At 36.1% G+C, this 27,779-nt stretch overlaps 1 protein-coding gene across 6 annotated transcripts in view; it reads right to left on the reverse strand.

Annotated features, from left to right (window-relative positions):
• EPM2A (EPM2A glucan phosphatase, laforin) overlaps positions 1-27,779 on the reverse strand; it is a 106,742-nt gene that overhangs the window by 30,120 nt on the left and 48,843 nt on the right. For all 6 annotated transcript variants that reach the window (XM_073789700.1, XM_019951661.3, XM_073789703.1 and 3 more), the window contains one exon: positions 18,260-18,434. In XM_073789700.1, the coding sequence (XP_073645801.1) occupies positions 18,260-18,434 (175 nt within the window). The remainder of the gene's footprint in view (positions 1-18,259; positions 18,435-27,779) is intronic.

Genomic DNA, 27,779 nt, shown 5'->3' on the forward strand with positions numbered 1-27,779 from the left:
GCACGATACTAATGGTTCATAAAAAGAGGATGGTCCCACTGCTTTATTGAAATACTAAATAATTCCATTTTCTGACTAGGACCAGTGAAGCTTCAAACATACTTTTAAGAGGCTTTATTTATTCCTTTTATGATCTATAAAAAGGCTACACGGCTATTACTTTGGCTTTTCCATCTTGTTTTAATGAACATCAAAAAGCACTTTTACAAATACAATCTTTTGGTCTCTCTGCATTCTTGAGATGAACATCAACAAGTAAAATAAGTACAGTACCAAAGATCTAAGACACAATTTATGTGAATCTACTGAGAATCAGTTAATGGACTTCAAGGAAATTTGTTTTTCTTTGCCTATACGTTACCATCCCTTTTTGTTTGCCTCTAATGGGAATCTAATTTTCTTATGGAATAGTTTATGGAAACTATTGAAGGGAAATTCTGCAACAAGTTAATTTGGTTATTTATATTTGTAACACATTAAGAGCTTGCACCCTATCAATTTTTCTAAGTATCTGCAAGACTGGGTACATGAACTTTCAAAAACTTTTTATTGAAATGTAATATACATTAAAAATACACATAAGTGTACTACTCAATAATTTTTTTTACAAATAATACAAATTTTTTTACAAATTTTTTTACAAATAATAATATAGCCAGCACCCAGATTCAGAAACAGAACTTCTCCCAAGCCCTAGAAGACTCTTCTCACACTCCTTTTTACTCATCATAAAGATAACTACCATCTGAACTTCTCCTAACCCTAAAGATGTCAGTTCCATAGGGTCAAGGGTGGGCACATTAAATCTTACAAATCAGGAATTCCTGAGTGGTCCAGTGGTTAGGACTCCATACTCTCACTGCCAAGGACCCAGGTTCAACCCCTGGTTGGGAAGCTAAGATCCCACAAGCTGCATGGCACAGCCAAAAATAAACAAATAAATAAATAAAATAAAATAAAATAAATCTTACAAATCCTCATTGACCCCCTCAAACATAAGCCTGGCCTCAAAATTCTCCAGAGCAATAATCAAGTCAGGAGATTAAAAACAACATCTAAATATATTTGAAAGTAATTCAAAATTCTATATCTAATCAAGTTGTCATCTATGTATAAAGACAATATGAAGACATATTAAATATGTAAAAGATTTAAGAAATAAACTCTCATGAATCCTTCTTGAAAAACTACCTTGTGACTTATTCTAACCAACCCAGTGATGACTTTAAAAAGACTCAGGAAAGATAATGCCCTTATATAAAAGATATGATGGTCAAGAAATTTATTTAAATATGTAATTAAATCTAAAGAATTGATTATAGTGACAAAACAATGTGTTGTCACTTATAAAAGTAAAGCTATACAATATTAAAAATAAAAATAAATAATTATAAGGGACAGGGAAAAATCCCACTAACACTAAAAACTGAGGTTGTAGCCAAGGGATAGTGAGTTCTTTATCTATCTATGTAATAATATCTATGGTCTTTCAAAAGGAGGCCTCTCTGGGTGCTTTCAATTGATTAAATTGAATTTGAAGTAACAGTATGTTCACATTCAAAAGATAACCTATAGTAGAACAAGAAACATTCTATATATCTTCTAATTATCAGAAAGATGATCATATATAAAAGACAGAATGACAGGAAATGTTTAAAAAGCATTAAAAACAGGAGACTTAAGATGGTATAATTAAGACTGAACATTTTATAACACTAAATATTAATGGGCTATATTTACCTATTAAAGAAAAACGACTCTCCCACTGATTCAAAAAACAAATCTAACTACATATTAAATATAAAAGGCAAAGTAAAAACAATGTAATTTGGAAATGGGTAAAGTAAATAGATAGACAAAAGTTTATCTTTTTACTATTAATTTATCATTAAATTATTATTTGCAAAAATAAATCAAGGAACAAGATTTTAATAGAAGGCAAGATTGAATTCAAGGCAAGAATATTAAAGGATTTCATTTTATATTAAACTGAAAGATTTGATTATTTCAAAGGAGCCAACCTTCTGAGTAGAAAATTAAGATTGTATTTTATGACTTAAATGAATATAGAGCTTTTATTATCTATAAGTGGCCAAAGAAATTATTGACCTCCCTATATTTTTATCCAGGGAGAATTTCCCTACTGAATTCTGGAAGACAAAATAAACTTGTTGCTTGTTTATAATGCCAGTTATGAAAATAATTAAACATGTTTGGCACTTACTGTGTTAACGTTTTATCTCATTTAATCCTAGCAACAGCCTATTAAGGTTTAAGTTTACTATTAACATTCTCTTACAGACGATGCACAGCACTTAAGTAACATACCCAAAGTCCTACTGCTTAGGGAGTGGTAAAGCTGGAATTCAATCCCTGGCAGCCCAACTCAGAGCACATGCTTTTAATGACTACATTAAAATATGGTGGGAAAAAAACCCAAAAACCCCATTCACACAGAATGGGATGCATGTACATGGGATTCGCACCAAGATGACCAGATACCAGTCTAAGGCTAAAAGTCTACCTGCACCTCTACCGATTGGTGGTGAAAGGCCTTCTGAGAGCCTGCAGTCCTAGCCAGGACTGGCTCAACACATTAGCTAGGCTGAAACCCATAAAGTGAATATGTCAGGGCTCCTCAAGATCACTCCAGGTTTGGTGATTTGCTAGGTGATCTCACAGGACTCAGCATATAGTCGTACTTGTACTGAGATTTATGACAGTAAAAGGATACAAAGGAAAATCAGCAAAAGGAAAATGTGCATGGGGGAAGTCTAGATGAAACTAGGTGCACGCTTCCAAGAGTCCCCCAAACACACAGTGTAATTCATAGGACATGCTTAATTCCTCCAGCATCAAGTTGTTAAAATAAATGGGAAATATTGTCTACCAGGGCAGCTCATTAGAGACACCACCAATGGTTTTTTTGGAGGCTGGTATGTAGGTATCCTCTGCCCAGTATATACCAAAATTCTAGATTCCCAAAAGGAAGGCAGGTGTTAAGTATAAACATATTCTTTGCACAGTTTAGGCACAGTGAACCACAAATAGTATTTAGGGAGAGTTTTATATCAGTGTGTGGGACTGTTTACTAGCCAAATTCCCAAAGACCAGCAAGAGGGCCAACCTTGCAAGCAGGCTTTTCTAAGAATAGGCAATTTCAGACCTGCACTATTCTTTTTCTGCACAGTGAACATGAAGCATTCAACTATCTCGTTCTGAGTTTCCCTCTATGATTTGTGAATTGACACTATAATATTCTACAGTTCTGTATTTTTAATTTTCTTATAATTTAGATTTCTTCACCTTTATCTACTCCCACCTGCTTACTCACTCTATCCACTGAAATGTGTACTCATCATCATTAGTTATTTCTGAAAAACACCCCCTCTGAATTGCTGACATTACAGAGTCAGACTCTCTGGCACTCTAGAGATTCAAAGAGGGGAGAAGGCATTGTGCCTGCTGGTGGCCAAGCTATGACTCTGTAGCAATTCAGTTTCATTTCCTCCACCCCTCACCCCCCACCCCAGCACTGCACATGACCTGCCTACGAGTTGCAAAACTTTTGGATAAGTTCCTAGATGGCAAGTAATAGTGAGCCACTGAATGAAGTTCATCATTCAATCTATACATATAACCATCAGTTATGTGCAAGGCATTGTGTTAAAAGCAGTGAATAGATGTGACACTGAATTCAGATATATATCCTACATCGAAGGAGTATATAGTCTTATAGGATGCATGATTAAATAACTTTTATATGAAATAAGAAGTGATGGATTGCAAAGTGTAGGCACCGTAACTGGGAATACAACAGTGACTGAAATAGACAAAGTCTTTACTCTTATTACCAGAGAAAGGGCAGGTGGCATCAGAGAATGGGCCTGATCAATATCTGGATATGTCAACATGATGACACAATGTCATCATCATGGAAAACAATTGACACAGGTACAGTGCTGTTGCCAAAGGAGCCATATGAAGCTGGATGGGATAATTTCCTGATCCAGTGTGACTGACTATGTTCTATCTGCAGAATGCTATGCATAGTATTCTAAGTCTCAAAAACATCCCTGCTCTTCAAGGCTCTTTAACACTCCTTTGACAGTGTGGCAGCACGAAATTTGCCCAATCTTGTAGACAAAAATGGGTACAATTCAATATTGTACTTCTACAGGTAAAATAATCTCCTGAATCTTATGTTTATTAGTTTATTTTCAGGAAATGTTAGAAATTTTTTTCAGTGTCCTCTCATAAAACAAGGCAGGATTCACTTTAGAGAATGTTTATAATAGGTTTAGAATCAACAATAAAATTTGAAGAATGATAAATTACAATAAACAAAAGAATATGCTCCATCATTATTTTTTATTTGAGAAATTTCATCTTTCTAATTTTTTTTTCCAGACATGTATTGTAATTTCTTTTAATGGAAGCTATGCTTCCTATCTAATGGACGGGATCTATTCTCATCATTAAGTTGTATTTAGGTTTTTCTTTCTGGCCTTTGCTTTTTCTCATTTACATTCTTTATTCCTTTTCTTCCATTTGCTCATGCTCCTTCTGTGCTGGCTTCTCTTAACCACTTGATCCATAATCAGAGATCTGACTTTCAATTTAAGTGGCATTTTTGTAATAATCTTTTTGGTCAGTTGGGGCCTCAAGCTACTACAAGGCAGGTTTTAATTAGAATTTTAGGAACACGAAGCAGCCTTTTGCTAAGATTTTCAAGTTCATTTTAAGGGCCAATTTCATGCTCTAATCAAAAGACTATCATTTCACTCTTAAAATAGCAGAAGATTTACAATCCCTCTTCCCAGAGTCTGCTGAACTCAGACATACAGTCACTCAGGTGATGTATCTCATGGGACTGCCCTTCAACTTTGTCCTAAACTGATAATACCAAATTCCCATCAGCTTAGTATATCATAAGACTATGTTTGTTCCTTTGACTGTCTGGAATAAAACTTCATTTTCTTAATTTTTCTTAGTACACTAGCGACCTTTATGTGCACTCTATATTTGCTATCTTGATTTCCCCAAAAAAGCTATTTGAATTAGCAAGAGAGCAGCCTAAGACAAACATCTTTAAATAAGCTGAAGAAATTAGTCACTACGTTAAGCCAAAATTGCATAGTAAATACTGTCGGCAGCTGTCCAAGCATGCAGTCATACTTTACTGTCTCTTTATTTTGCATTTTATTTACAGATATGCTCCGTTAAATGACTGACCTGTTCCGTACTAGCCCACAGCATTTTTTAAATTTATGGGCTTCTTATTTTTACTGAAGATCTGTTAGTTTGGATTCACCATTTACAATACAATAGATGGATTTTGCTCCTAAACTCATTATTTCTCCTTCTCATTACAATTACTAGAACTCTGAGATAGTTTCAGTCAGAGAGTTAGTTCTTCCTTACTTTTACTTCTAAGCCTAGAAGAGGACTTTCCTATTCTTTTTCATTTAAAATACAACTTTTTCTGTAATGGCATAGTTCCCTGAATTCCAGATGAAAGTTATGTTGTTTTCACGAAAATTCATTTCATAATTAAGCAATAAATCTACTCTGGGATGACACATGCCTTATAAGGCTATTTCAAAAACCCATATATGTAGAAAAATCTACTTTGCCTTTTATAAGTTAATGTAGTGAAAAGCCATAATGGTTTTCTAAATTCAAAATCTAAAAGTGGCTTTGATTTTTAATTAAATTAATGTCAACTCTTAATCTTCCCAGTACATTAGGGGCCTTCATATAATTTTTTAATCTCCATTTTCAAGTAGTGTTTAGAAATATTTGTTTCTAGGCTTAGATACTTTTCCCTACGCAAATTCTAGGAAGATTTTTCAGACTGTTGCAGGGGAGGAATAAATTCTTTTTCTAATACCCTTCTAGGTTCTCTGACTGGAGCTCTATAAGTCAAACTCATAAAAGACAGATTAACATGAGAAAAGCATACAAATTTATTTATATTAATATATACTTATTTAATATAAAATTTACAAGACACAGGAGCCTTCACAGGGACACGAAGACCTGAAGAAGTGGTTAAACCTGAGCATTTTTATACTAGGTTTGATGAAGAGTGGAGAGTAGTGGGAAAATGTAATAGAACAAAAGGATGTGAGCTAAGGGTGGGGAACTGGAGGAAACTAGCAAGGTATGTGCATTTGGATTCCTCTCAGTCTTCAGAGACAAGGACGCTCCTTTCCTCCAGGTGTAGGGGTATAGGGAGGGCACAATTCACACAAAGGTCTTGATACCTGCTTTAGGAGAAGCTCAGATACATGCTGTTTCTCAAATTCCTTCAGCTTAAAATATTTGATATCCTAAGGTGCCATATTTGGAGAAGCGCATACTAAACCCCATCACTGTGAAACTGGACATACGCGAAGATTATATAACATGAAGTGTAACCAACCAGGACGTTATGGGCCTTCCCGGGACAGGCCACCCCCACTCCCACCCTCTGCTTTAGCTCCTCTCTGAAGTACGGAGATAACAGTATCAGATGCACATTTCCCGGGTAGTTTTACAGATGCTAAAGCCCCCCAAGTGGAAGAAATTAACACATCCCCTCTGCAGTATGGCGGGAACCAGGAAATATTTGCAACGACTTATCTGGCCTTTTACTTTACCTCACCATCAACCAATCAGAGGATTGTGCGGGAGCTGATCATACCCTGGAACTTCCTTCCCTTGCCTGGCCTTTAAAAACGCTTTGCTAAAACCCATCTGGTAGTTCGGGCTTTTTGAGTACTAGCTATCCCGGACTCCTTATAGGACACCCTGCAGTAAATGCTGTACTTTCTTTCACCACAACCCGCTATCAGTAGGTTGGCTTTACTGCGTGTGGGCAAGTGGACCCAAGTTTGATTTGGCAACAATAGGCCTTAACTCACTCAGAGTCCCTTAGGAAATGTGATGGAATATCAGTCAATTGACTTGCAAACTAAATAGTTTAACATAGGTAATTTCTTAGAAGTTATTACATCTGGGTCCAAAACATACTATAAAGTTTTTAAGTATATGTCAATCCAAAAAATTATAATGCCCACCACATAGATTTGTGTGTACTGTCTAAAATTATTACCCAACCAGGACCACCACACGTAGCAAGGCAGGCTTTGCACTGCAGAGAGTGAGTGGTAGCAGGGTGGGTGGAGAGGGGATTCATGTAAACTACTATATGAATCATATATTCTGGAGTTGTGCACAGAAAAGGTCCTGGACCCAAGCCTCTATGAAAATTTATTTTGAATAGTGATAAAAATCTAAAGCCCAATTTTAAGACAGTGCTGTACTTTACCCGGAAGGCTTTTTCTGTACTTCAACAGAATAATTATTTAAAAGATTTTATTAGGGTGAGAGAATAAGAATGTGAGGTAAATAACACTTTTATTAATTTCCTTACTTCATAAAATGTTAAGCATCATGGTCTCTCCCTTTATTAAAAAAGCCTGTTCCTGAGAATTAAATATTAACTAAGTTTTGTAAGCAAAGTCACATTTTACACGTGGAGAGATTTCAGCAGAAATTCAAGACCTTGATTCACTCAAAGCCACTTAAAGAAAATAGGGTGAAAAATCTCAGAAAAGAACTAAATTAATTGGATTAAGGTTTTCACAGTAATACATATTTGTTTTGTCTCTACTGTGGGACTATTAGCTTCTGAAGGAGAGACACTAGGTTGTGTTTAACTTTGTACCCCCAGTATCTGGCATCTGGCAAAAAGTAGGCACTCGATAAATAGTTGAATAAATGAATGGAGACAGACCAAAGTCAGCTGATTACCACATTAAGAACAGAAAATACTAAATGTTTTAAATATTTGTTTAGACATGGACTTCAATTCCATATTTTGGTCAGTTAATAAAGTATCAAGACAAAAATGAAGGAATGGAACAAGGACGTTAAGATAAGAAAAAAGGGGACAGGAAAAGACAGAGGGTAAAGGACCAACAGGGAAACAGGTACAGTGTAAGAGACAGTGGGGAATAAAAGGGAAGTGGGGGTAGGAGAGGAGTAGACTGGAAATACAGAAAACAGTAGAGAAATAGGAAAGGTGGCAAAGAATAAGGGCAAAACCTAATAGACAAAGGTGCATTTGTACCAAAAAATTTATAACTGCCCTCCTGCAATCTGCAGCTCACCAGGGCCATGAATTTCAGAGTCTAAACTTCTCATCACTTAACTTTGAAATGTGAGTTAGCTGGTTAATTACTATTCACAGTTTTGGGGTTGTTTCCCTGTAATTAATTTTTCTTAGTCATAGTGGCAGAGGCCAAAACAAAAACATTCCTATTATTAGTTCAGGCCAAGGAGTGATCCTTTCCCATTAGCTCTATCCTGATACTGTCTACTGTCTAAAGCAAGAGAATCCTTTCACAAAGGGAAGAACACTTTTGTGATATAAACAAATACCACATCATTTCATTATTATTTAAGTTGAAAATTTTTAACAGTACCTAACACAGTACTGGGCACATGGTATACAATCAAAATGGTACTTCTAAATTCAGCTTTTGAGGTTGCTGGGTTTTTTTAAAGTAGAGAATGTTAGTCTCATGAAAAGGGCATTCTGAAAGTTGGTGTTCTGATGTTCAAATCTATTTCTATAATCGATTACTTACATGTATTTTCCACTTCTGTGATACCATTTTTATCATCCTTTTTACTCCATCTTGACTTAATTAACAATATATTATTTGAATATCCTGAATTAAAGGACAGCTCTCAAAACCCCAGCAACTGTAAATAGCTATGGTGATGACTGCAGATCCTTGATCAATGCATTGCTGACCCCTCTCAGAATGGTTCTTTCACTTTCACTGCATCCCTGAGCTTTGTTTTTTTTGTTTTTAAAGATCTGAAGTAATAAAAACTCACTGTCGTGGCTAAAAGCAATGAGACACAGAAGAGGCCCTATTTTCAAACCTCTGGTAACGTCAGAAACAACAGATTAATCAAGGTGAACTTTAAAGGGACAGGGTGAAGGAAGGAAATGGGACTAAGAAAATAATCCATGGTTCCCCCTGTTATCATAGAATAGCTAAGTGACAAGTGGCCAAGTCTATGTTCCTTCATTCTTCCCACTTTCTTCTCCATCTCCCTCCTTTTTTCTTTCTAATTTTTCTAGGATATGATGAAGAAGCAACTACAAACATACAAGTAGCTGTATAGATATAGATCTATTTCACTTTGCACAACAAAATGGGTCCTTAAAAAGTTGTATAAACCTATTATTTTGTAACAAATTGATCATGCTTCTCTCTATCATTTTTGAGATGCTTAATTTTCATTCCTGATTAGTCATTAATTTTGGCGTTAGGTTTGTTTCTCTTCCCTCCTAAAACTAGACTGAAAAATAAAAGTCTGGAAACAAACTCTTAGATCCTTGGGGAGGTCACGATTTATGTAAATTCTCTGGTGACTTCCTGTTTAATGCAAAAATGTCTCTTTGAGCTTTGGGATTTTATATATCGTTTCCATAGAACTTAGCATGAGGAGTCACACCAACTGTAACTAAGCTGGAGTAGCAGCAGAAAAACAATGTGATGTAGTTTATACTGGAAGATCCTCTCATAAAATGTCTTCCTCTACCATTAATAAGCCTATTCATAATGGGGCAGGGGGGTAACATGTCTGAGGAGAGGGCGTAGCAATGGAAATGCCAGTGATTAAATTAAGAAGATTAATAATAATTGCTGGAGTAAAACAAAACAACCCAAACAAATGAATCTTTTAGAAGAAAGGGGTGTTGGGACAGGATCTGCAATCTAGGAAAAGGGAAAATGAGACAAGCAATTAATACTACAATTTAAGATTATACGGTGAGGAAGGATAATGAGGTAAGTTGATGCCTGAATAAATAGCAATTTCCAAAAAATGGCATAAAGGTGCTGGGGGAGAGAAAACGTTTTGGGGAGAGAAAACGTTTTTAGGTACTTCTTATAATTAATTCAATTTATTTTGACTTATACAGACTATCTAAACTTTAAACGTTGATTCGTGAAAATAAGCAGGAATTTTTTGTCATTTATTTGTGTTCAGATGTGTATTTGGATCAGAAGTTGATGGCAGAACGCGATGGTAGAAGAAAACAGAGCCCCCATTTCAGGAGGAGGAAACAGAGGCACGTGGAGGAGAGTCTGAGAATGGGGTCAGCTGTCGTGACCTCAGAGCAGGACCTTGTAGAGTTGATTCCCATTTTGCTTCTCTACAACAGGAGGGGATACTGTGTAGGATGCCTTTTCTCTCATAGTCAGAAGTAGCTCAGGGTTATAAAGCATTATTAAGGTTTTACTTGCCCAACAGAATCCTCAGACAACACCTAAAATCTACCCCCTGCTTTCATTAGCCTGAATCTGAGAGTTGTGCCCCACCCAGCACTCTGTCAAACACATCATGTGGCTGCGGGTAGAAAACAATCCTTTCCTTATAAACTGGAGAGCCTGCAAAATAGGTGTTACCAGTGTGTGTGTGTGTGTGTGTGTGTGTGTGTGTTGCTACACCCAGTACTTTTTTTCAGAGTATTTATCAACTACGTGGTGAAACACTTAGCATTTACATATGCTAATCAATTAAATTATTGATTCATTTATCAAGAACGATAAGTCTACAAGACATTCAAAGAAAAAAATTAACTTTGAGAAAGAAGGTTGAGAAAGGCAATTCACAATGTATCAAAGCATGAAAATAAAGATCTTGCTTTTCAAAAAACGTCCGTGAACGTACAAGTCATTACAGGACCTTTACGATATAGAAATAGTCAACAGGAAAACTGATTATCTTATTTGGTATGTAACATATGCATTTTCACTACTCTTTCTTCACTGACCCCTCCTCCACGGGTTTCATAATCTTTGCATTCTGTTCAACCGAAGATGAGACTATGTTCTAAGAAACTAATCATTTTCAGTCAATTTAAATGATCACAGGGATTGGCAAAGTGATAGAAATATACCAACCCCTTGAAAATAAGAAAGGAGCATTCCCCAATGTGTTCACTGACTCCAATATAAATAGATCCATTGTTCTTCCAGAAGTGGACCTTCCATAATGGCCAGCATAATAAATTTAATTCTAGCTCTGAAAAATATGTCATATAATTCCCAATCTACAAAGCCTCCATTTTAGCATATTACTTAGACTTCTTTCTGATCTGGCTAGAGTCACACAGAAAACTGTCAAAAATATTCTGTCTGTCTTCTGTACTCATTTAAAATGAGACAATAACTTCTTTGTTTGTCATAGTCACTGTAATATTGGAATTGGGAGAGTCTTGTAAAAATAAAAATTCATGAGTCAGTACATTCACATTCCATTAGCTACCCAGTCTATATATCTCATTCAAACCTAAAATTCTTCTCTCTTCTCACTCTCATCTGATGACCTTGCTTCCTATTTCATGGAGAAAAGAGAAGAAATCAGAAAGACGCAGACGTAGAGAATGGACTTGAGGACGCGGGGAGGGGGAAGGGTAAGCTGGGACGAAGGGAGAGAGTGGTATGGACATATATACACTACCAAATGTAAAATCGATAGCTAGTGGGAAGCAGCCAAGTAGCACAGGGAGATCAGCTCGGTGTTTTGTGACCACCTAGAGGGGTGGGATAGGGAGGGTGGGAGGGAGATGCAAGAGGGAGGAGATATGGGGATATATGTTTATGTATGGCTGATTCACTTTGTTATAAAGCAGAAACTAACACACCATTGTAGAGCAATTATACTCCAATAAAGATGGTTAAAAAAAAAAATGAGAGAAGAAATCAGAAACTGAACTTCCACATGCCCTCACTACTTCACTGACATACCTGCACCCATGCCAATTCTTCACTGACATACCTGCACCCATGCCAGTTCTCTGCTTCCTCAAGGACCATGGATGAACTCTTTGTTCTCCTGCATTCAGATCACTCTTGTTTACAAAAAGATTTTGCCCCTATGACTCTCCCCTTTCTCCTCTTAATCATTAATTTTTCTCCACTCTATGACATCATTGTCATTAACATCCAAACATTCTTTAACAGCACCCACCTTATAAATTACCTTCCCCTATCCTAAATTTCCTTGTTTCTCTCCTCTCTTTTGTAGTAAAAATTCATATTTTTATAGTAAAATTGCCAAGTTTTCCCCACATAATGACTTAGGAATCCAAATTGCTTAACTTATATGATAGAATATTCCCTTTTTCTTACTACCATTCCTATAGACACAATCTGAGATCTAACAACCAAGTTCTCTCCTTTAATCAAGCTTCTCTCTCACTGGCCTGACAGAGACATTTCAATCATAATGTAAATAACAATGCTGTTGATAATATAAAGGCAGCAAAGAATCCAGCTGCTTCTTTTATAATCATACTGAACCCACAACAGCACTATCAGCAAAAACTGACTTCTCCATAAACTTTAGCAAATATGTTTTAAATAACTTCTAAGAAACAAGAATTAAGGGGTATATTTACAATTAGTTCATATTACCATTAGGATGCTAATATCTATCACTAATTTTTTACATGATACTGAAAATAAATCATCCCAATGTAACTATACATAATATAGAATATATAATCTATTTTAATATATTTAAATGTTTTATATAAAAATATGTATTTTAGGGCTTCCCTGGTGGCGCAGTGGTTGAGAGTACGCCTGCCGATGCAGGGGACACGGGTTCGTGCCCCGGTCCGGGAAGATCCCACATGCCGCGGAGCGGCTGGGCCCGTGAGCCATGGCCGCTGAGCCTGCGCGTCCGGAGCCTGTGCTCCGCAATGGGAGAGGCCGCAACAGTAAGAGGCCCGTGTACCGCAAAAAAAAAAATGTATTTTAATCATATGAAAAAGGGGACATCCATCAATTAAGTTGACCTCATAAAATATGAACAGCATTATTTATTTAGGGAAAAGGAACTCTTCAAGGAAATCTCACACACTCAGTTAATACTCAATAAAAATCATTGCCCGATCAGAAGAACTCAGTAAGAAGGAAGATTATGCTGTTTTCCTTTCCTAGTAGGATGAACAATTATAATCTTGGTTTTACTGTTTAGAAAAATCTCAAATCATTCAATCAGATGCAAATAACAACTGAAATTAGATTCGTCCTTTGGCCAGTAATTTCTTGATTGTGAATTACAGAAGCAGGACAATGTAATTAGGTCCTGCTGCACACAGAATTTTGTGATTTTTCTGTATTTAGTCCAAAAGAGATCTCCTGTCAAAATTTGATTATGAATATAAGCAATGTAAAATATCATTTTATAATAAGTATTTACATACTTATTAGGGATTAATTGTAAAATGACTATAACGTATGTATATTTCCAAATATTTCTGTAGTGTTGGACTGAATGTATGTCCTGGGCTGCAAAAATGAAGGAAAGTGCCACCTAGAGGCAGCACTGGATTGCAGGCATTTGACGGCTGAACCTGAAACCAAAGAAGCTGATACGGAGTATAGTCACTGTTAAGTCAATATAATGTATTGGCAAAATGTTGAATAAGGCTTAGCTTTTTAAATTAACTTTAATCCTTGATTATTTCCAGAACTGACTTCATTATTCATCTAGTTTAACTAACTCACTTTGCAAACCAGGAAACTGAAATTCAGAACTGTTACAGGATTGTCCCAAGGTTGCCCTGTAGTAAATGAGAGCTGGGCTGGCACCAAGTTCCTCACTCTTTCTCGAAAGTAATTAATCCCATTCATTTGGAAAATGTGCTAGACAAAACAGTATCAAAAATGTGTGAAAGTATTGTTCTACAGTGTATAAAATAATTTTGACGTTTGAAAATGACTGTATATCTTTTCTTTATAAGCCAAAGAGGCTGCAAACAATAAACGAGCTTTTATAATACATTTTCTAAACTGTAATATTTTTATAAGAATATAAGTGTGCCTTTCATAAAGTCTAATTTATGGCTCTTGAAATGTGTTTAATTGGCAATAAGCCTTTTCAAGATACAGAAGATACAGTCCCTTTCCACTAAAGCCCAATTAAATTAGTTATCTGTGTCTTTAATGCAAACATTCATTCTTTTGCATAAAAAAATCGATTGAAGAGGAAGATGTAGTTTGATACCAAGTATAGGCTGAATATGGAAGTACACGTTGATTTTTAAAATCTCATTCTAACATGGTAGAATCTTATCTGGGTCAGAGTAACAGAATACAAACTAAATGTTAGAAATAAAGAATGTATTTACTATTTATTGAGCTACGCTTTACGAAGTTTTATGTTAGACACTTTTAATACTTTATTTCACTTTAATTTTATTGCAGAAAATTTGATTTCACACATCTAACTTTCACCAAATCCCTTTAAAACAAGCATAAAGAGATTTTGTAGAAAATTAAATACATAAAAACCCAAGAAAGAGAGAACAGGAGCAAAGATAACAAAAAAAAATTGTGGAAACTATAAAGCAATTGGTTGATTACTGAAAAATTTAGCAGACTGAGAAAAACTAAGTCCTAAGGCCAACAGTGGAGAAAGCTGAGAACTGTCTGGAATTACACTACAGAATCCCCAACAGGCTCAGAAACTGGGATTTCCAGGTACTTCTGGATGTGGGTGAAAAGAATAAGGAAAACTGGCAAGTCTGTTTAGAACGCAGCCAGACCCTTAGATTCATCTTCCCACTCTCCTCAGCTGGGACACTTTCCCTCCCCAGTCCTGACAAAAGACTGGAGGTTTATTCTCTGGGGAAGGTTAAACAAGTCTCTGGACTGGAAGACACTCAGATAATTAAATGAAGAGTTCCCAGAAAACAAAAATGATAGCAACAATAAAAAACTAAATAGTAGGGCTTCCCTGGTGGTGCAGTAGTTAAGAATCTGCCTGCCAATGCAGGGGACACGGGTTCGTGCCCTGGTCTGGGAAGATCCCACATGCCGCGGAGCAACTAAGCCCGTGTGCCACAACTACTGAGCCTGCGCGTCTGGAGCCTGTGCTCCGCAACGGAAGAGGCCACGACAGTGAGAGGCCCGCGCACCGCGATCAAGAGTGGCCCCTGCTCACCGCAACTGGAGAAAGCCCTCGCACAGCAACGAAGACCCAACACAGCCAAATATAAATAAATTAATTAATTGGGGGAAAAAAAACTAAATAGTGTGATGGATGATTAAGTAAGTTGAGAAAATCTGTTAGAAAGGAGAGAAAAAAAAAAAACCCCAAAGATATGCAACATATAAAATACTCAGACCGAGTTTCCAATATCTAAATAATAGGAGGTCCAGAAAGGGAAATAAATCATCAAAGAAATAATTCGAGTAATTTGCCTTTAAACATTTGAAATTGCAGAATTTGCAGAATTTACAGAATTAAAAAATCTACTCACTGAGAGGTTAGCAAAATGCAAAAAAAGTAACCACATCAAGACATTCCATTATGAAATTTCATAATATTGAAAATGAAGATTCTGACAGCTTCTCCAGAGTGGGGGGAGGGAAACTCAGCTCAAACATAAAGGGTTAGGAGCCATAAAGGCTTCAACTACTCAGCAGCAAACCAGAAAGCTATACATTCTTCAAAGAAGACTTAGACATGTGTGAACAGTTAGGGGGTGTTAAACGGAATTTACACAGGCATACAAATAAACATGGGGCATACCAATCTCATCAGAATGATGGCATAACTATGTTGGGAGGATTGAACAACAGAAGGATGTCACTGAAGTTTGTGGGGGAAGGGGAAGAAAAAAGAGCTACATTTTCATTTTTCAGGTGTGAAATCAATAAATAATACCAAAAACTAAAATCAAGAAGCAGTAATATAATCATATTATTTATCATTTAACTGAAAGTAATTAGCAAATAATCAGCTTAAAGATGTGAAAGCGGTTGCCTGTGGACAGACCAAATGAGAGGAGGTGCGGAGGCAGGGCGAGTGGCAGACTTCTCTTCCTAATAAAGCTTGTAGATCTACTAGATTCATCAAACATGCACACGTACACCTTGAGTATGAAAGACTCACTTATATTTGCTAAATTAAATCTAAGTTCTATAACCCTTGGAAATGTAAAAGTAATGAAAAACAGGAGTTAATGGGTGGAAGTAGATGTGGATGAAGATATAGGGGCAGTAAATCTCTTATCTTACACAGTAGGAAATCAAGGGGCACTGTCAAAAACGTACGAGTGAAGAAATAGAATTTTTATGAAGCTAAATAACAAAAGATTTTTTTCATGAGCTTGGTAGGGATTGGAAGTGGGGAGAAAAGATAAGTGAGCTAAATTTCTCTCATGTCATAGAGGGGAATCAAAAGCTATTTTTAAATTGACATATTAACAAATAAAGTATATGCATATTATTTAAGACTTGGATTTAAGCTCCAGAAAAACTAACCATAAAATGGTTAAAAATAATCACTTCTGGTGAGTGGGAATGAAGGAAAGTATATTGAACCTTACTTTTCATTTAGCATCCTCTTTGGTGTTTGAACTTGTATTTTGGCACATATTGTTGGTATAATAATTAAATAGACAAATAAAAATAAATCTATTAATAAATACTGGGTGGGTCAAAAGGTTCCTTCGTTTTTTTCCGTAAGATGGCCCTAGTAGTGCTTAGTTGTCTTTAACTTCATTCGAAACAATTTTGTTAGATTCTACGTAACAGCTGTCATATCAGCATGAATTTTTAAAAAAGACATCAAAATTGGTGAATTTTTGTGTAGCCATTTTAATATTGAAGATGGAAGAAAAAAGCAATATTTTCGGCATATTATGCTTTATTATTTCAAGAAAGGGAAAAACGCAACTGAAATGCACAAAAAGATTTGTGCAGTATATGGAGAAAGTGCTGTGACTGACTGAATGTGTCAAAAGTGGTTTGCGAAGTTTCGTGCTGGAGATTTCTCACTGGACAATGTTCCACGGTCGGGTAGACCAGCTGAAGTTGATAGCGATCAAATTGAAACAATAATTGAGAACAATCAACGCTATACCATGCGGCAGATAGCCAACATACTCAAAATATCCAAATCAAGCGTTGAAAATCATTTGCACCAGCTTGGTTATGGGAATCGCTTTGATGTTTGGGTTCCACGTATTAAAGTTAAGCAAAAATACCTTCTTGACCATATTTCCTCATGCAATTCTGTACTGAAATATAATGAAAACATTCCGTTTTTAAAACAAATTGTGACGGGCGATGAAAAGTGGATACTGTACAAGAATGTGGAACGGAAGAGATTGTGGGGCAAGCGAAATGAACCACCACCAACTACACTAAAGGCCGGTCTTCATCCAAAGTAGGTGATGTTGTATATATGGTGGGATTGGAAGGGAGTCCTCTATTATGAGCTCCTTCCAGAAAACCAAACGATTAATTCCAACAAGTACTGCTCCCAATTAGACCAACTGAAAGCGGCACTTGATGAAAAGTGTCCAGAATTAGTCAACAGTCAAAAGTGCGTAATCTTCCATCAGGATAATGCAAGACCGCGTGTTTCTTTGATGACCAGGCAAAAACTGTTACAGCTTGGCTGGGAAGTTCTGATTCATCCGCCGTATTCACCAGACATTGCACCTTTGGATTTCCATTTAGTTTGGTCTTTACAAAATTCTCTTAATGGAAAAAATTTCAATTCCCTGGAAGATTGTAAAATGCACCTGGAACAGGTCTTTGCTCAAAAAGATAAAAAGTTTTGGGAAGATGGAATTATGAAGTTGCCTGAAAAATGGCAGAAGGTAGTGGAAAAAAAGGGTGAATACGTCGTTCAATAAAGTTCTTGGTGAAAATGAAAAATGTTTCTTTTATTTTTACTTAAAAAACCGAAGGCACTTTTTAGCCCTCCCAGTAATAGAGCAGATGATCACATCCTATCTAGTTTTATGTCTAGATTTTCACATATGTTTATTTGGATAATATTTTATAAAGAGACAGCAATTTTTGTTTCACAGCTGGTCTGTCGCATAAAAGATACAAATGCTGATTTATGATATTTTAGTCTGGTTTTTATTTTTAATCCACTATGTAAGTACAAAGATTGGTAAAGTACTGTCTGGTCAAAATATGTTGATGCCAGGGTGTATACTTAATAAAAGAATTCTATAAAAAGGATCCTTCACATCTAGAACCAGAAAATCTCACACAGTAATTCACTGTAATTTACCTCCTTAAAGCACTGCAGGCCTATATAACCCTCCAAAGGGAGATACTGCAGTTTTACACACAGTGAATACTTCCATTGTCCTAATGCTACCCTTGTCCTACTTCTATGCTTATAAACATGGCACTATTTTTACCTTGAATAATGCATGGCTTGGTGGCCTGCAATATTAAAATAGAAGTCTGTTGTGTGCTTCATCTCATTGGTGTGCCCAGTGGCCTCAATCCAGTGTCCTATTGGGAGACAGTAAACACCATCCACCAAGTTGTTTTCATTATAAATACAGCAACGGTCGTGGTGAGGCCCATTGCCTAGAACAAGAAGAAATGACAAACAAAGCAATTACATCAATGTTTTGCTTAAACAGCCACAGTTGCTGATGCAAAATTAATAGTAAGATGAAAATAAATACAAAGCTGCATAATCTACAGATTTCAGTATAAACAAAAATAGACTAGAGTAATAGGGAACACAGTAACAATGTGTAGTTACTTGTGAATTTCACAGAGCCCTATGCTCCCTTTGAATACATGAATATTTCCAAAAGCATATTAACTCAGAATTTCTTGGGACCTTTCAGTGCCTTAAGAGCCTGTTGTGAGTCATTTTGTAGCCTGATAAGCTGCTGAAAAGGGTTTTTAAAGCCATTAATGTCCCTGAGCTGCATACTTTTATCTTCCTGGTATGCAACTTTATGACTAAAATCAGTACTAAAGTGTTGCAGTATCAGCTTAAGCAATCAATTTTAAAAAACACATTAATAAATAATAAAACAAATATCACATCCAATCCAGTTTGCATGTAAATCAGTGGTTAGTATTATCTTCAAATGGGAAAACTAAGTATCACAAAGATTAACTAGCTTGTCCAGGGTCACAGAACTAATAAGTGCAGAGCTATCAGTAAACTGATACCCCTAGACCCCAACTTTCAGGCACCTGACACCTTCATGCTGTTTTCCGCCTACTTCACAAGCACCAAGACACACATCCTCTTTCCAGTGAGTGGAGCAAAAGAGGCAGAGACAGAAGAACATGTCTCTGAAAACACTACTTGCCGATATCACAGTTCTCCCCAGTATCAACTACACTAGTAGACAGACCTCTTCTTTCTATGAAAATTGTAATTTGTACATTAGTTTTATTAGCCCTTATGTGACCACCCCATTTCAAATAATTCTTTTCCTTAAATTACCTAATTTCCATATATTGTCATTTATAAGAAAAACATGTAAGCAAAATAAAACGGGAAAAGTCACATTTATTATGAATATGAAAATTCGACTCATTCGTTCCTTGCTCTATCTTACAAAACATTTTACCTAAGGTTATTTGGCATAAAATCTCTTTTAAAAAATCCTTAAGTCATTGGGCATTTCTTTAGAATGTAACTCCCTTCCATCAGATAGAAGGTACAGGATGGCTCCTTTAGTACATCATCACTGATCTTCCCAGCTCAGACTCCTCTTTTTCTCTTGATGGCTACAAGGCACTACACCTTGTAACTGCCCTATTAACCTTGATATTTAATAGATGAAAATCAAACTATACTAGCAATTTCAGTTCTAGAAGTATATCCAACAGAAATATAAGATTAAAGAAAGATACATAGATGCATACGTGTGTGTGGCAATACTATTTTAATAGCAATACTGTAAACTACGTAAGTTCATCTATACATTTTCCACAAATATTTATTTGAATGTTCACTATATGACAGGCATTATACTAAGTCATGTTAAAGATTTAGGTATTTCCCATAAGAGCAATGAAACATTAAAATATTTTAAGCAGACAGGTGACATGACCACATTTTTATTTTGAAAATATCTCTCTGGTTATAGAGTAAAATATTAATTCAAGCACAATGAGATTAGAAATAGAAAGTCCATTTAGGAAAATACTGCATTAACCCAGGAAAGAGATGGTAAAAGCTTGGATGTAGAAATGGAAAGGAGTGGGGAGATTCAGCAGGGAAAAGCCACAGGACTTGGTGATTAATTTGATATGGGAGGTGAAGAAAAAAGGGAACCAATAATGACTCCTAGGCCTCTGGCAGATACAACTCAATATATCGTGGTACCGGTCACTGAGATGTGAAATCTGGAAGAGTTGCAAGGAAAGATCATCAATCTGGTTTTGGCATTTGGGGCTTGAAGTGCTATTTAGACACAAAAGGAGATGTCAAGTAGAGAGTTAGAGTTACTGATTTGACACTCAGACCAGAGATCTAAACTAGAAAAATAAGTTTATGAGTCATCTAAGTATAGATGGTAATTGAGACAAGGATATAGGTGAGTCACAAAGAAAAACAATACTTTATACATTCTTTTAATTTTAATTTTTATTTATTCATTTATTTTTGGCCATGTTAGGTGTTCATTGCTGCGCAAGGGCTTTTCTCTAGTTGCGGCAAGCGGGGACTACTCTTTGTTGCGGTGCATGGGCTTCTCACTGCGGTGGCTTCTCTTGTTGCGGATCACGGGCTCTAGGTGTGCGGGCTTCAGTAGTTTTGGCTCACGGGCTCTACAGCGCAGGCTCAGTAGTTGTGGTGCACGGGCTTAGTTGCTCCGTGTCATGTGGGATCTTCCCGGACCAGGGCTTAAACTCATGTCCCCTGCATTGGCAGGCGGATTCTTAACCTCTCCGCCACCAGGGAAGCCCCGAAAAACAATACTGATTGAGAAGAAAAGCCTTCTAGAACCAAGTTTAAAAGCATCTCAACATTTAAAAGCTGGACAGAGGGATGAGCTTACAAAGGAGGCACAGAAAGAGAAGCTGGAGAGGAAAACTAGAAGTGAGTAAATGAGGTGGGGGAGCATGATTGAAACTGTAAACATAGACTAAAAACTTGATGGATGCATCAGTAGTTACATTGGAAGAATGTAATTGGGATGGAAGGACTACTTTCAACTATTTTGAATCCATTGGATTTGCTACAAAGGGAAGATATTACTTTTTAGTAATAAAAGAATAATATCTATGGCTCCTACTGTTCAGTATAAGAGGCTTACAACAATTTAAATGTTGTAACTTAAATAAATTTAATTATCAAGGAGCTCAAATATACATAAATTACACTGTTCAAGCAAAAGTATGTATGTAACATTGACTTCCTAAGAATTCTTCATTCCTAGAATTCGTTTTCTGAATTATTCATTTTTACACATACATGTTTTAGGAGAAGTAACAAGACACATCTATCTCTCTCAGCCAGGGAGGTATCAGTGCAGGTGTAGGAGAGAGCAGGAACTCCCGACCCATTCAGTAGTAATAAGGAGTCCAATCCCTCCAGCTCTCAATGCAGATTGGGTGAGGAACCTGGGTAATGAGGTGGTACCCCCACTCTCCTGCTGGAACAGCATCAGAGGAACCCAGTTAAACCAAAAGGGGTTTGATAAGATGTACAGTCTCATTATATAATACTCAGAATATCGAGGTTTCAATACAAAGTCACTCATTACATCAAGAATCACAATGATCTCAAACTGAATGAAAAAAGAAAAGCTCAAAAGATGCTAACATCAAGATGACAGAGATGTTAGAACTATCTGACAAAGATTTTAAGCTTCAACAATCCACTGAACACATTTGAAACAAATGAAAAATCACGAAGTCTCAGCAAAGAAATAGAAGATGGAAATAAGAACTAAATGGAATTTTAGAACTGAAAAATATCAGTATTAACAATTGAAATAATAACTTCAGGGGAGAGCAGAATGGAGGGGACAAAGGAAAGAATTAGCAAGCTGCAAGGTAGAACAACAGAAATTACCCAATCTAAGCAACAGAGAGAAAACAGATTAAAAAAAAAAAAAAGAACAGAGACTTAGGGACCTGTGAGACTATAACAAAAGATGTAACATTCCAGTAATTGGAGTCCTAAAAAGAGATGAGAAAGAGGGTATGGTGGAAAAATATTTGAGAAAAATAATGTCTCAAAACTTTCCAAATTTGCCAATAAGCATAAATCTACAGGTTCAGGAAGTTGCACAAACTCCAAACAGGGTAAACAAAAAGAAATCCATGCCACAACACATCATAATTAAATTTCTGAAAACTAAATGCAAAGAAAAATCTTGAAAGTAGCCAGAGAAAAATAACAATTTAGGAAAACAACCATTCTAATGTCAGTAGGCTTCTCAAAAAAAATGGCTAAACAGAAGATCTCTATAAACAGAAAGGAAATTGTTGAACATCAGGAAAGAAGAACACGGTAAGAAAATATGGGTAAATACACTAGACTTTCTTTCTCCTCGTGAGTTTCTAATAAAAACTACAATGCTCTCTGATGTGGCCCTACATGGATGTAGTGGAAATATTTAAGGCAGTTATATGGAGAAGGGCAAAGAAATAAAGAGGGAAATAAGATTCCTCCAATTCATTTAAACTGTCAAAATGATGAAACCAGTTAACTATGACAAGTTATGTTTGTATAATGTAGGTAAATCAAAACGGAATTCTAAAAAATGTTTAAGTATGAACCATATTGCCATAAGAAGGCAGAGAAAGGAAACAGAGAGAGAAAAAAACCCCCTCAGAAACAAAAAATAAAATAGCAAACTTAAGTCCTAACATACCAATAATGTCGTTAAATGTAAACTGTCTAAATAAATACACATTAAAATACAGAGATTGTCAGAACAGATTTTTTTTTAGTGAACCAGCTATTTGCTGCCCAGAAGAAACTCACTTCAAATTATACAGGTAAGTGGAAAGTAAAAGTATAGAAAAAAATGCACCATGCAAACATTAATTAAAAGAAAGCAGAAATGGTTATATTATTATCATGTAAAGTAGAACCTCAGAGCAAAGAAAATCAGAGATGGGGAGGGAAACTATATGGTGCCAAAAGTATCAGTCCAACATGGATGGACCTTGAAGGCATTATGCTAAATGAAATAAATAAGACAGAGAAAGACAAGTACTATATGATCTCACTTAAATGTGGAATCTACAAAACAAAACACAGAAAAAGTGTTAAGATGTTAAGTGTTAAGATGTTAAGATTTAGTGATTGAATGATTTAACAAATTGTGGTACATCGGATACCATAATTTAGCCAAAAAAAGGAATGGCCTATTGATAATGCAATAACCTAGGTGAATCTCCAAAAACTTATGCTGAGTGAAAAAAATGCCAATTCCACATACTGTATAATGCCATTTATATAACATTCTTGAAAAAAAAAATTATAGAGATGGAGAACAGTTTAGTGGTTGCCCGGGGTTAGAGGTTGGGGAAGGAAGAAAGTAGGTGAGGCTAGAAAACAGGAACATGGGAGATCCCTGTGGTGATGAAAATGTTACCATTGAGGGAACTGGTAAAAGATACACAGGATCTTTCTGTATTATTTCTTACAATTGCATGTGAATATACAATTACTTCAAAATAAAAAGTTTAATTAAAAAATAAATAAATCTTGGTTTGTCTGTTTTTTCCAAATAGATTGGAGAATTTTTAAGTTTCCAACTCACTTTCTTTTCCATAGGACTGGCCTAAGAGTACAATGTATAACACATTGTTTACTACCACAGTAATCATTTACGCCTAGAAGTTCAGTTGACTTTTCCAGGTCTCTTCTACCTCATAAAGGAGTCAGTTGGCTGTGTTGTAACAAGGTTAAAGGAGTAACTTTGTGGCTTCTTTGGAGGGGGGATGGGGGTGGGGAGGGAGCCTGTAGGAGGTGAATTATCTGTTCCATTGGAGCCGCCCATTGCCAGTCATTCATTAGTATTAATTTAAAATAAATAAACATACAAACAACTCACTAAGGCAGGATAAACTAACATGTGTTATTGGCAGAAAAGTAGAAAACGGTTGGTTTAATTAACAATAAACACCTATTTCCTTAGAGCAGATTTGGCCATAGTATTATTTGTTCACTGAAGCAAGTTAGGTAAGTTAAAATAAAGCAAATAAATGTGAAGGAGTAAGAGGCCTGCTTTCTGCCACTCCAATTAAAGACAGAGAAGTAAGAAACCTCAAAAATTTAAAAATCTGGACTAACACATTATTTTAAATAGTTCTATAAGTTTGAAAGTTCAAGTTAAAAATGACTTTTTTTATAAACTCAGAAGGCTTGAAATTATATTGGACAAGGAAAATCTATTGGATAGTGTAGTCTACTTAAAATTAAAATTCTAATTATTTTGCATATATTATTTTATTTGAATCTATCCTCTTTGGAGTTTAATTACCTTGCAGTTTTTATTTCCAGCACATGAACATCAATTTTGAACCTAACACATTAATCTCTAATTTTAGCTAGTAATTCACCCAAATCAGATCTCTCTCATGCCCCATCTGTTACTTACTACTTCAGAAACTATTGGTGCATAAAGCTGTACAAATATGGTATAATCATTACCAACTCTGGTATTTTGATTTTCTGTTCCAATGGCAAAAGCAAAACAAACTAAAATGCAAAAAATCTTTTTGTTCAACCAACTGCCTCTTTAAGAGAGTGGATCCTGTTCTGCTTGAGCACTTTGGTAAATTGCAGTATGCAACGGTAGAAAATAGCTGAGTTTGGGAGTAGCAATGGGAGACAGGTAAACTGCATGATAGAATAGAGGACACAGGTGCGATCAACAAAGGAGAAGATGGGGAAAAATGGTGTGAAGATTGAGAAGGAGAAGGAAAGGTGAGATGGAGAAAGAGAAGCGAGAAGGCAAGATGCAGCTGGCAAACTACATAAAGTGAGTAATCAAACACATTGGTCATGAGACCACCAGAGCAGGTAAAGGCAAGCATTTTAATACTTAATTTAAAATTGTTTTTGCCTGTCTGTAATATTCCTCTCTACTCCTCCCACCCAACCTTCAATTCAACCTACTGCATTCACACACAAATTTCTTGCGTGGAGAGACAGAGAGGATAGTCCATTAATGAAAATTTATTTAAAAACTCAATTTCTTGCCTGTGTTGATGATGTATAACAGGGCAACAAGAAGCTTTATCTGCTAAGCAGAAGCAGGAAAGCAAATGTAAATCCTTACAGGAGGATTTAAACCTTCCCTCCTACACAGGCATCTTAGAGAGGGTTCCATCCTCCCCAATCTATAGGAACAGGGACTTAGATAGATATACATAGATATATAGATGTATAGATATTTAGATATATAGATGTCATAAGGAGGAAGACCACAGTTAAAATCTAACTTATGTAATTATACAGTCTTTACAAGCTTTCAGAATCTGTACACACACAACAAAATAAAATTTTAAGGGGCTTCCCTGGTGGCGCAGTGGTTGAGAGTCCACCTGCCGATGCAGGGGACACAGATTCGTGCCCCGGTCCGGGAAGATCCCACATGCTGCAGAGTGGCTGGGCCCGTGAGCCATGGCCGCTGAGCCTGCGCTTCTGGAGCCTGTGCTCCACAACGGGAGAGGCCACAACAGTGAGAGGCCTGTGTACCGCAAAAAAATAAATAAATACATAAAATTTTAAGAAAGAAAACAAGGAAAGCTAATAAGAAAATAATAAATAATACAAGATTTAGGAAGAATATTTTGATTTACAAGATTTTTATCTCATTTGATTATAGGAACGCAAAACCCTTAAATGCAAAGAGTTAAGTAGACAACACTTCATGCTAATGGTAAAAAAATGAAATTTGGCTAATGAAAATTAGGAAATCAATGACTACTTGTGGGTATGAAAAAAATTCTATACTAACTCAGGTAGGTATGTAGACAAAAGTCCAGTTTCTATATCATAATATTGCATTAAAATAATAGGAGGTGTATATAGTCGAGTGCCATGCCAAGAGTTAAAGCTAAAATAACTCCTAGGAAAAATCCAATACAAAACAATCCAACAAATTCAGGAAAGAGCTCCAAGAGTTTTGGTTTAAAATAATTATAATGACTACAAAGACTCTTAGCAATGATGAAAATAGGAACTAGATTTAGATATAATAAGGTTTTTCTACAATAGATAAGAAAATATTATTGTTAAGGAGGCTAGAGTTTGGAGGACCAGAAAGGAAAACATCAAATGTGACAGGATGATTATGTTAACGAATCAAACATCTGACTCAGGGTGTGTGTGTGTGTGTGTGTGTGTGTGTGTGTGTGTGTGTGTGTGTGTGTGTGTGTGTGTGTGTGTGTGTGTGTGTATGCATGCAAATATGTATATGTGTGTGTGACTGTCTTTCAAGGTAAAAAACTGATTATTATTGGTGATCATTATTTTTATGGAATAGCAAGTTGAAATGTGATACGTAAGCATCATCCTTTCTGTAAATCTGTACACTGTGTAACCCTTTCAGTCAAAATTTAGACAATTGCTTGATAGAACCACAAGTCAGGGGTCTCCAAGCTTTGTACATAATAGGTCTGGCCTCACTTGCTCTCATTAATAATCAGACTTAAAACGATTCACATATTCTTCAAATGCTATGAGACGACAAAAGTCCCTGAGATGGTTGTTTAGTAGGCAGGTGTGATGTGTTGGTTCTCTCAAAGGTGAGCTTGAGGTGTGCGGAAAACAGGAACAGCAGGAGTGATTAATAAAGCTTAGCCTTGGGTTCACTCTCTACCAAGTCTCCAGAGGGGATCTTTTAGGTAAAACTCCCCAAAGAGGCTTGATCAGTTCCAGCTAAGAATTAAAAAAAAAAAACTTAACACCTGCCAAACCATAAAGAGCAGAAAACATTAGAAGGGAAAATTTCCATGATTATAAGAAGATATAGGTGAAGTGGAGGCTTAGATCAAGCTAGGTTGAAGAAATATAATTTTAAAATGGTTATGGGAAAAGCAAGATTCAATAGTTCTTTTCTTAAAGATTTACTAATAATTTAATATCTCATTGTTATGAACTAAATTATGTACCCCCAAAATTTATGTGTTGAAGCTCTAATCCCCAATGTGCCTGTAGCTGGATATAGGGCTGTTAGGGAGGGAATTCAAGTTAAATGAGATCATAAGGGTGGGGCCCTAAACCAATAGGACTGGTGTCCTTATAAGAAGGGGAAGAGAAACCAGAGATCTTTCTCTCCATGCAGGCAAAGAGGAAAGGACACAGTGAGAAGGCAGCCATCTGCAAGCCAGGAAAAGAGTCCTCACCGGAAACCAAATCTGCTGGCCCCCTGACCTGGAACTTCTAACTTTCAGAACTGTGAGAAAATTAATTTCTGTAATTTAAGGCACCCAGTCTATGGTATTTTGTTATAGCAGTCTGAACAGACTAATGCACTCATATATGTGAAATATTCTAGAATTTAATCCAGTTAATATCCAAGTATTATTGAGAGCTTGTTGTATATCCAGTCCTGTGGTAAACTGAGGTAGACAAATGAAATTTAAAACATGATTGTCACAATGAATTGACTATTGTTGATTAGACAAAGGTTACACAAAGCAATTAGTGAATGAAACAAAACTAAACTAAATGGTGAAAATAATTTTAAAACTACTCAGGACACTGATACATGAGCAGACTGTTCAAGGACTGCAAATAAGCTGCATCTCCAATGACATTTTTCAGTGTATGATGACTGGAATGCTATGTTGAGATTTATTTTAAGGAGTAATTGGCTCACTAGGAAACTATGATAGATTTGCGGTGTGTACATGGATATAGAAGACTAAAATAGAGTATCAGTATGAGCTACATCTACTGAGAAAAGTTTTGTGATAAAGGGGATGGGT

This window comes from Tursiops truncatus, chromosome 12 (genome assembly GCF_011762595.2).
Source record: "Tursiops truncatus isolate mTurTru1 chromosome 12, mTurTru1.mat.Y, whole genome shotgun sequence".
NCBI lineage: Eukaryota > Metazoa > Chordata > Mammalia > Artiodactyla > Delphinidae > Tursiops > Tursiops truncatus.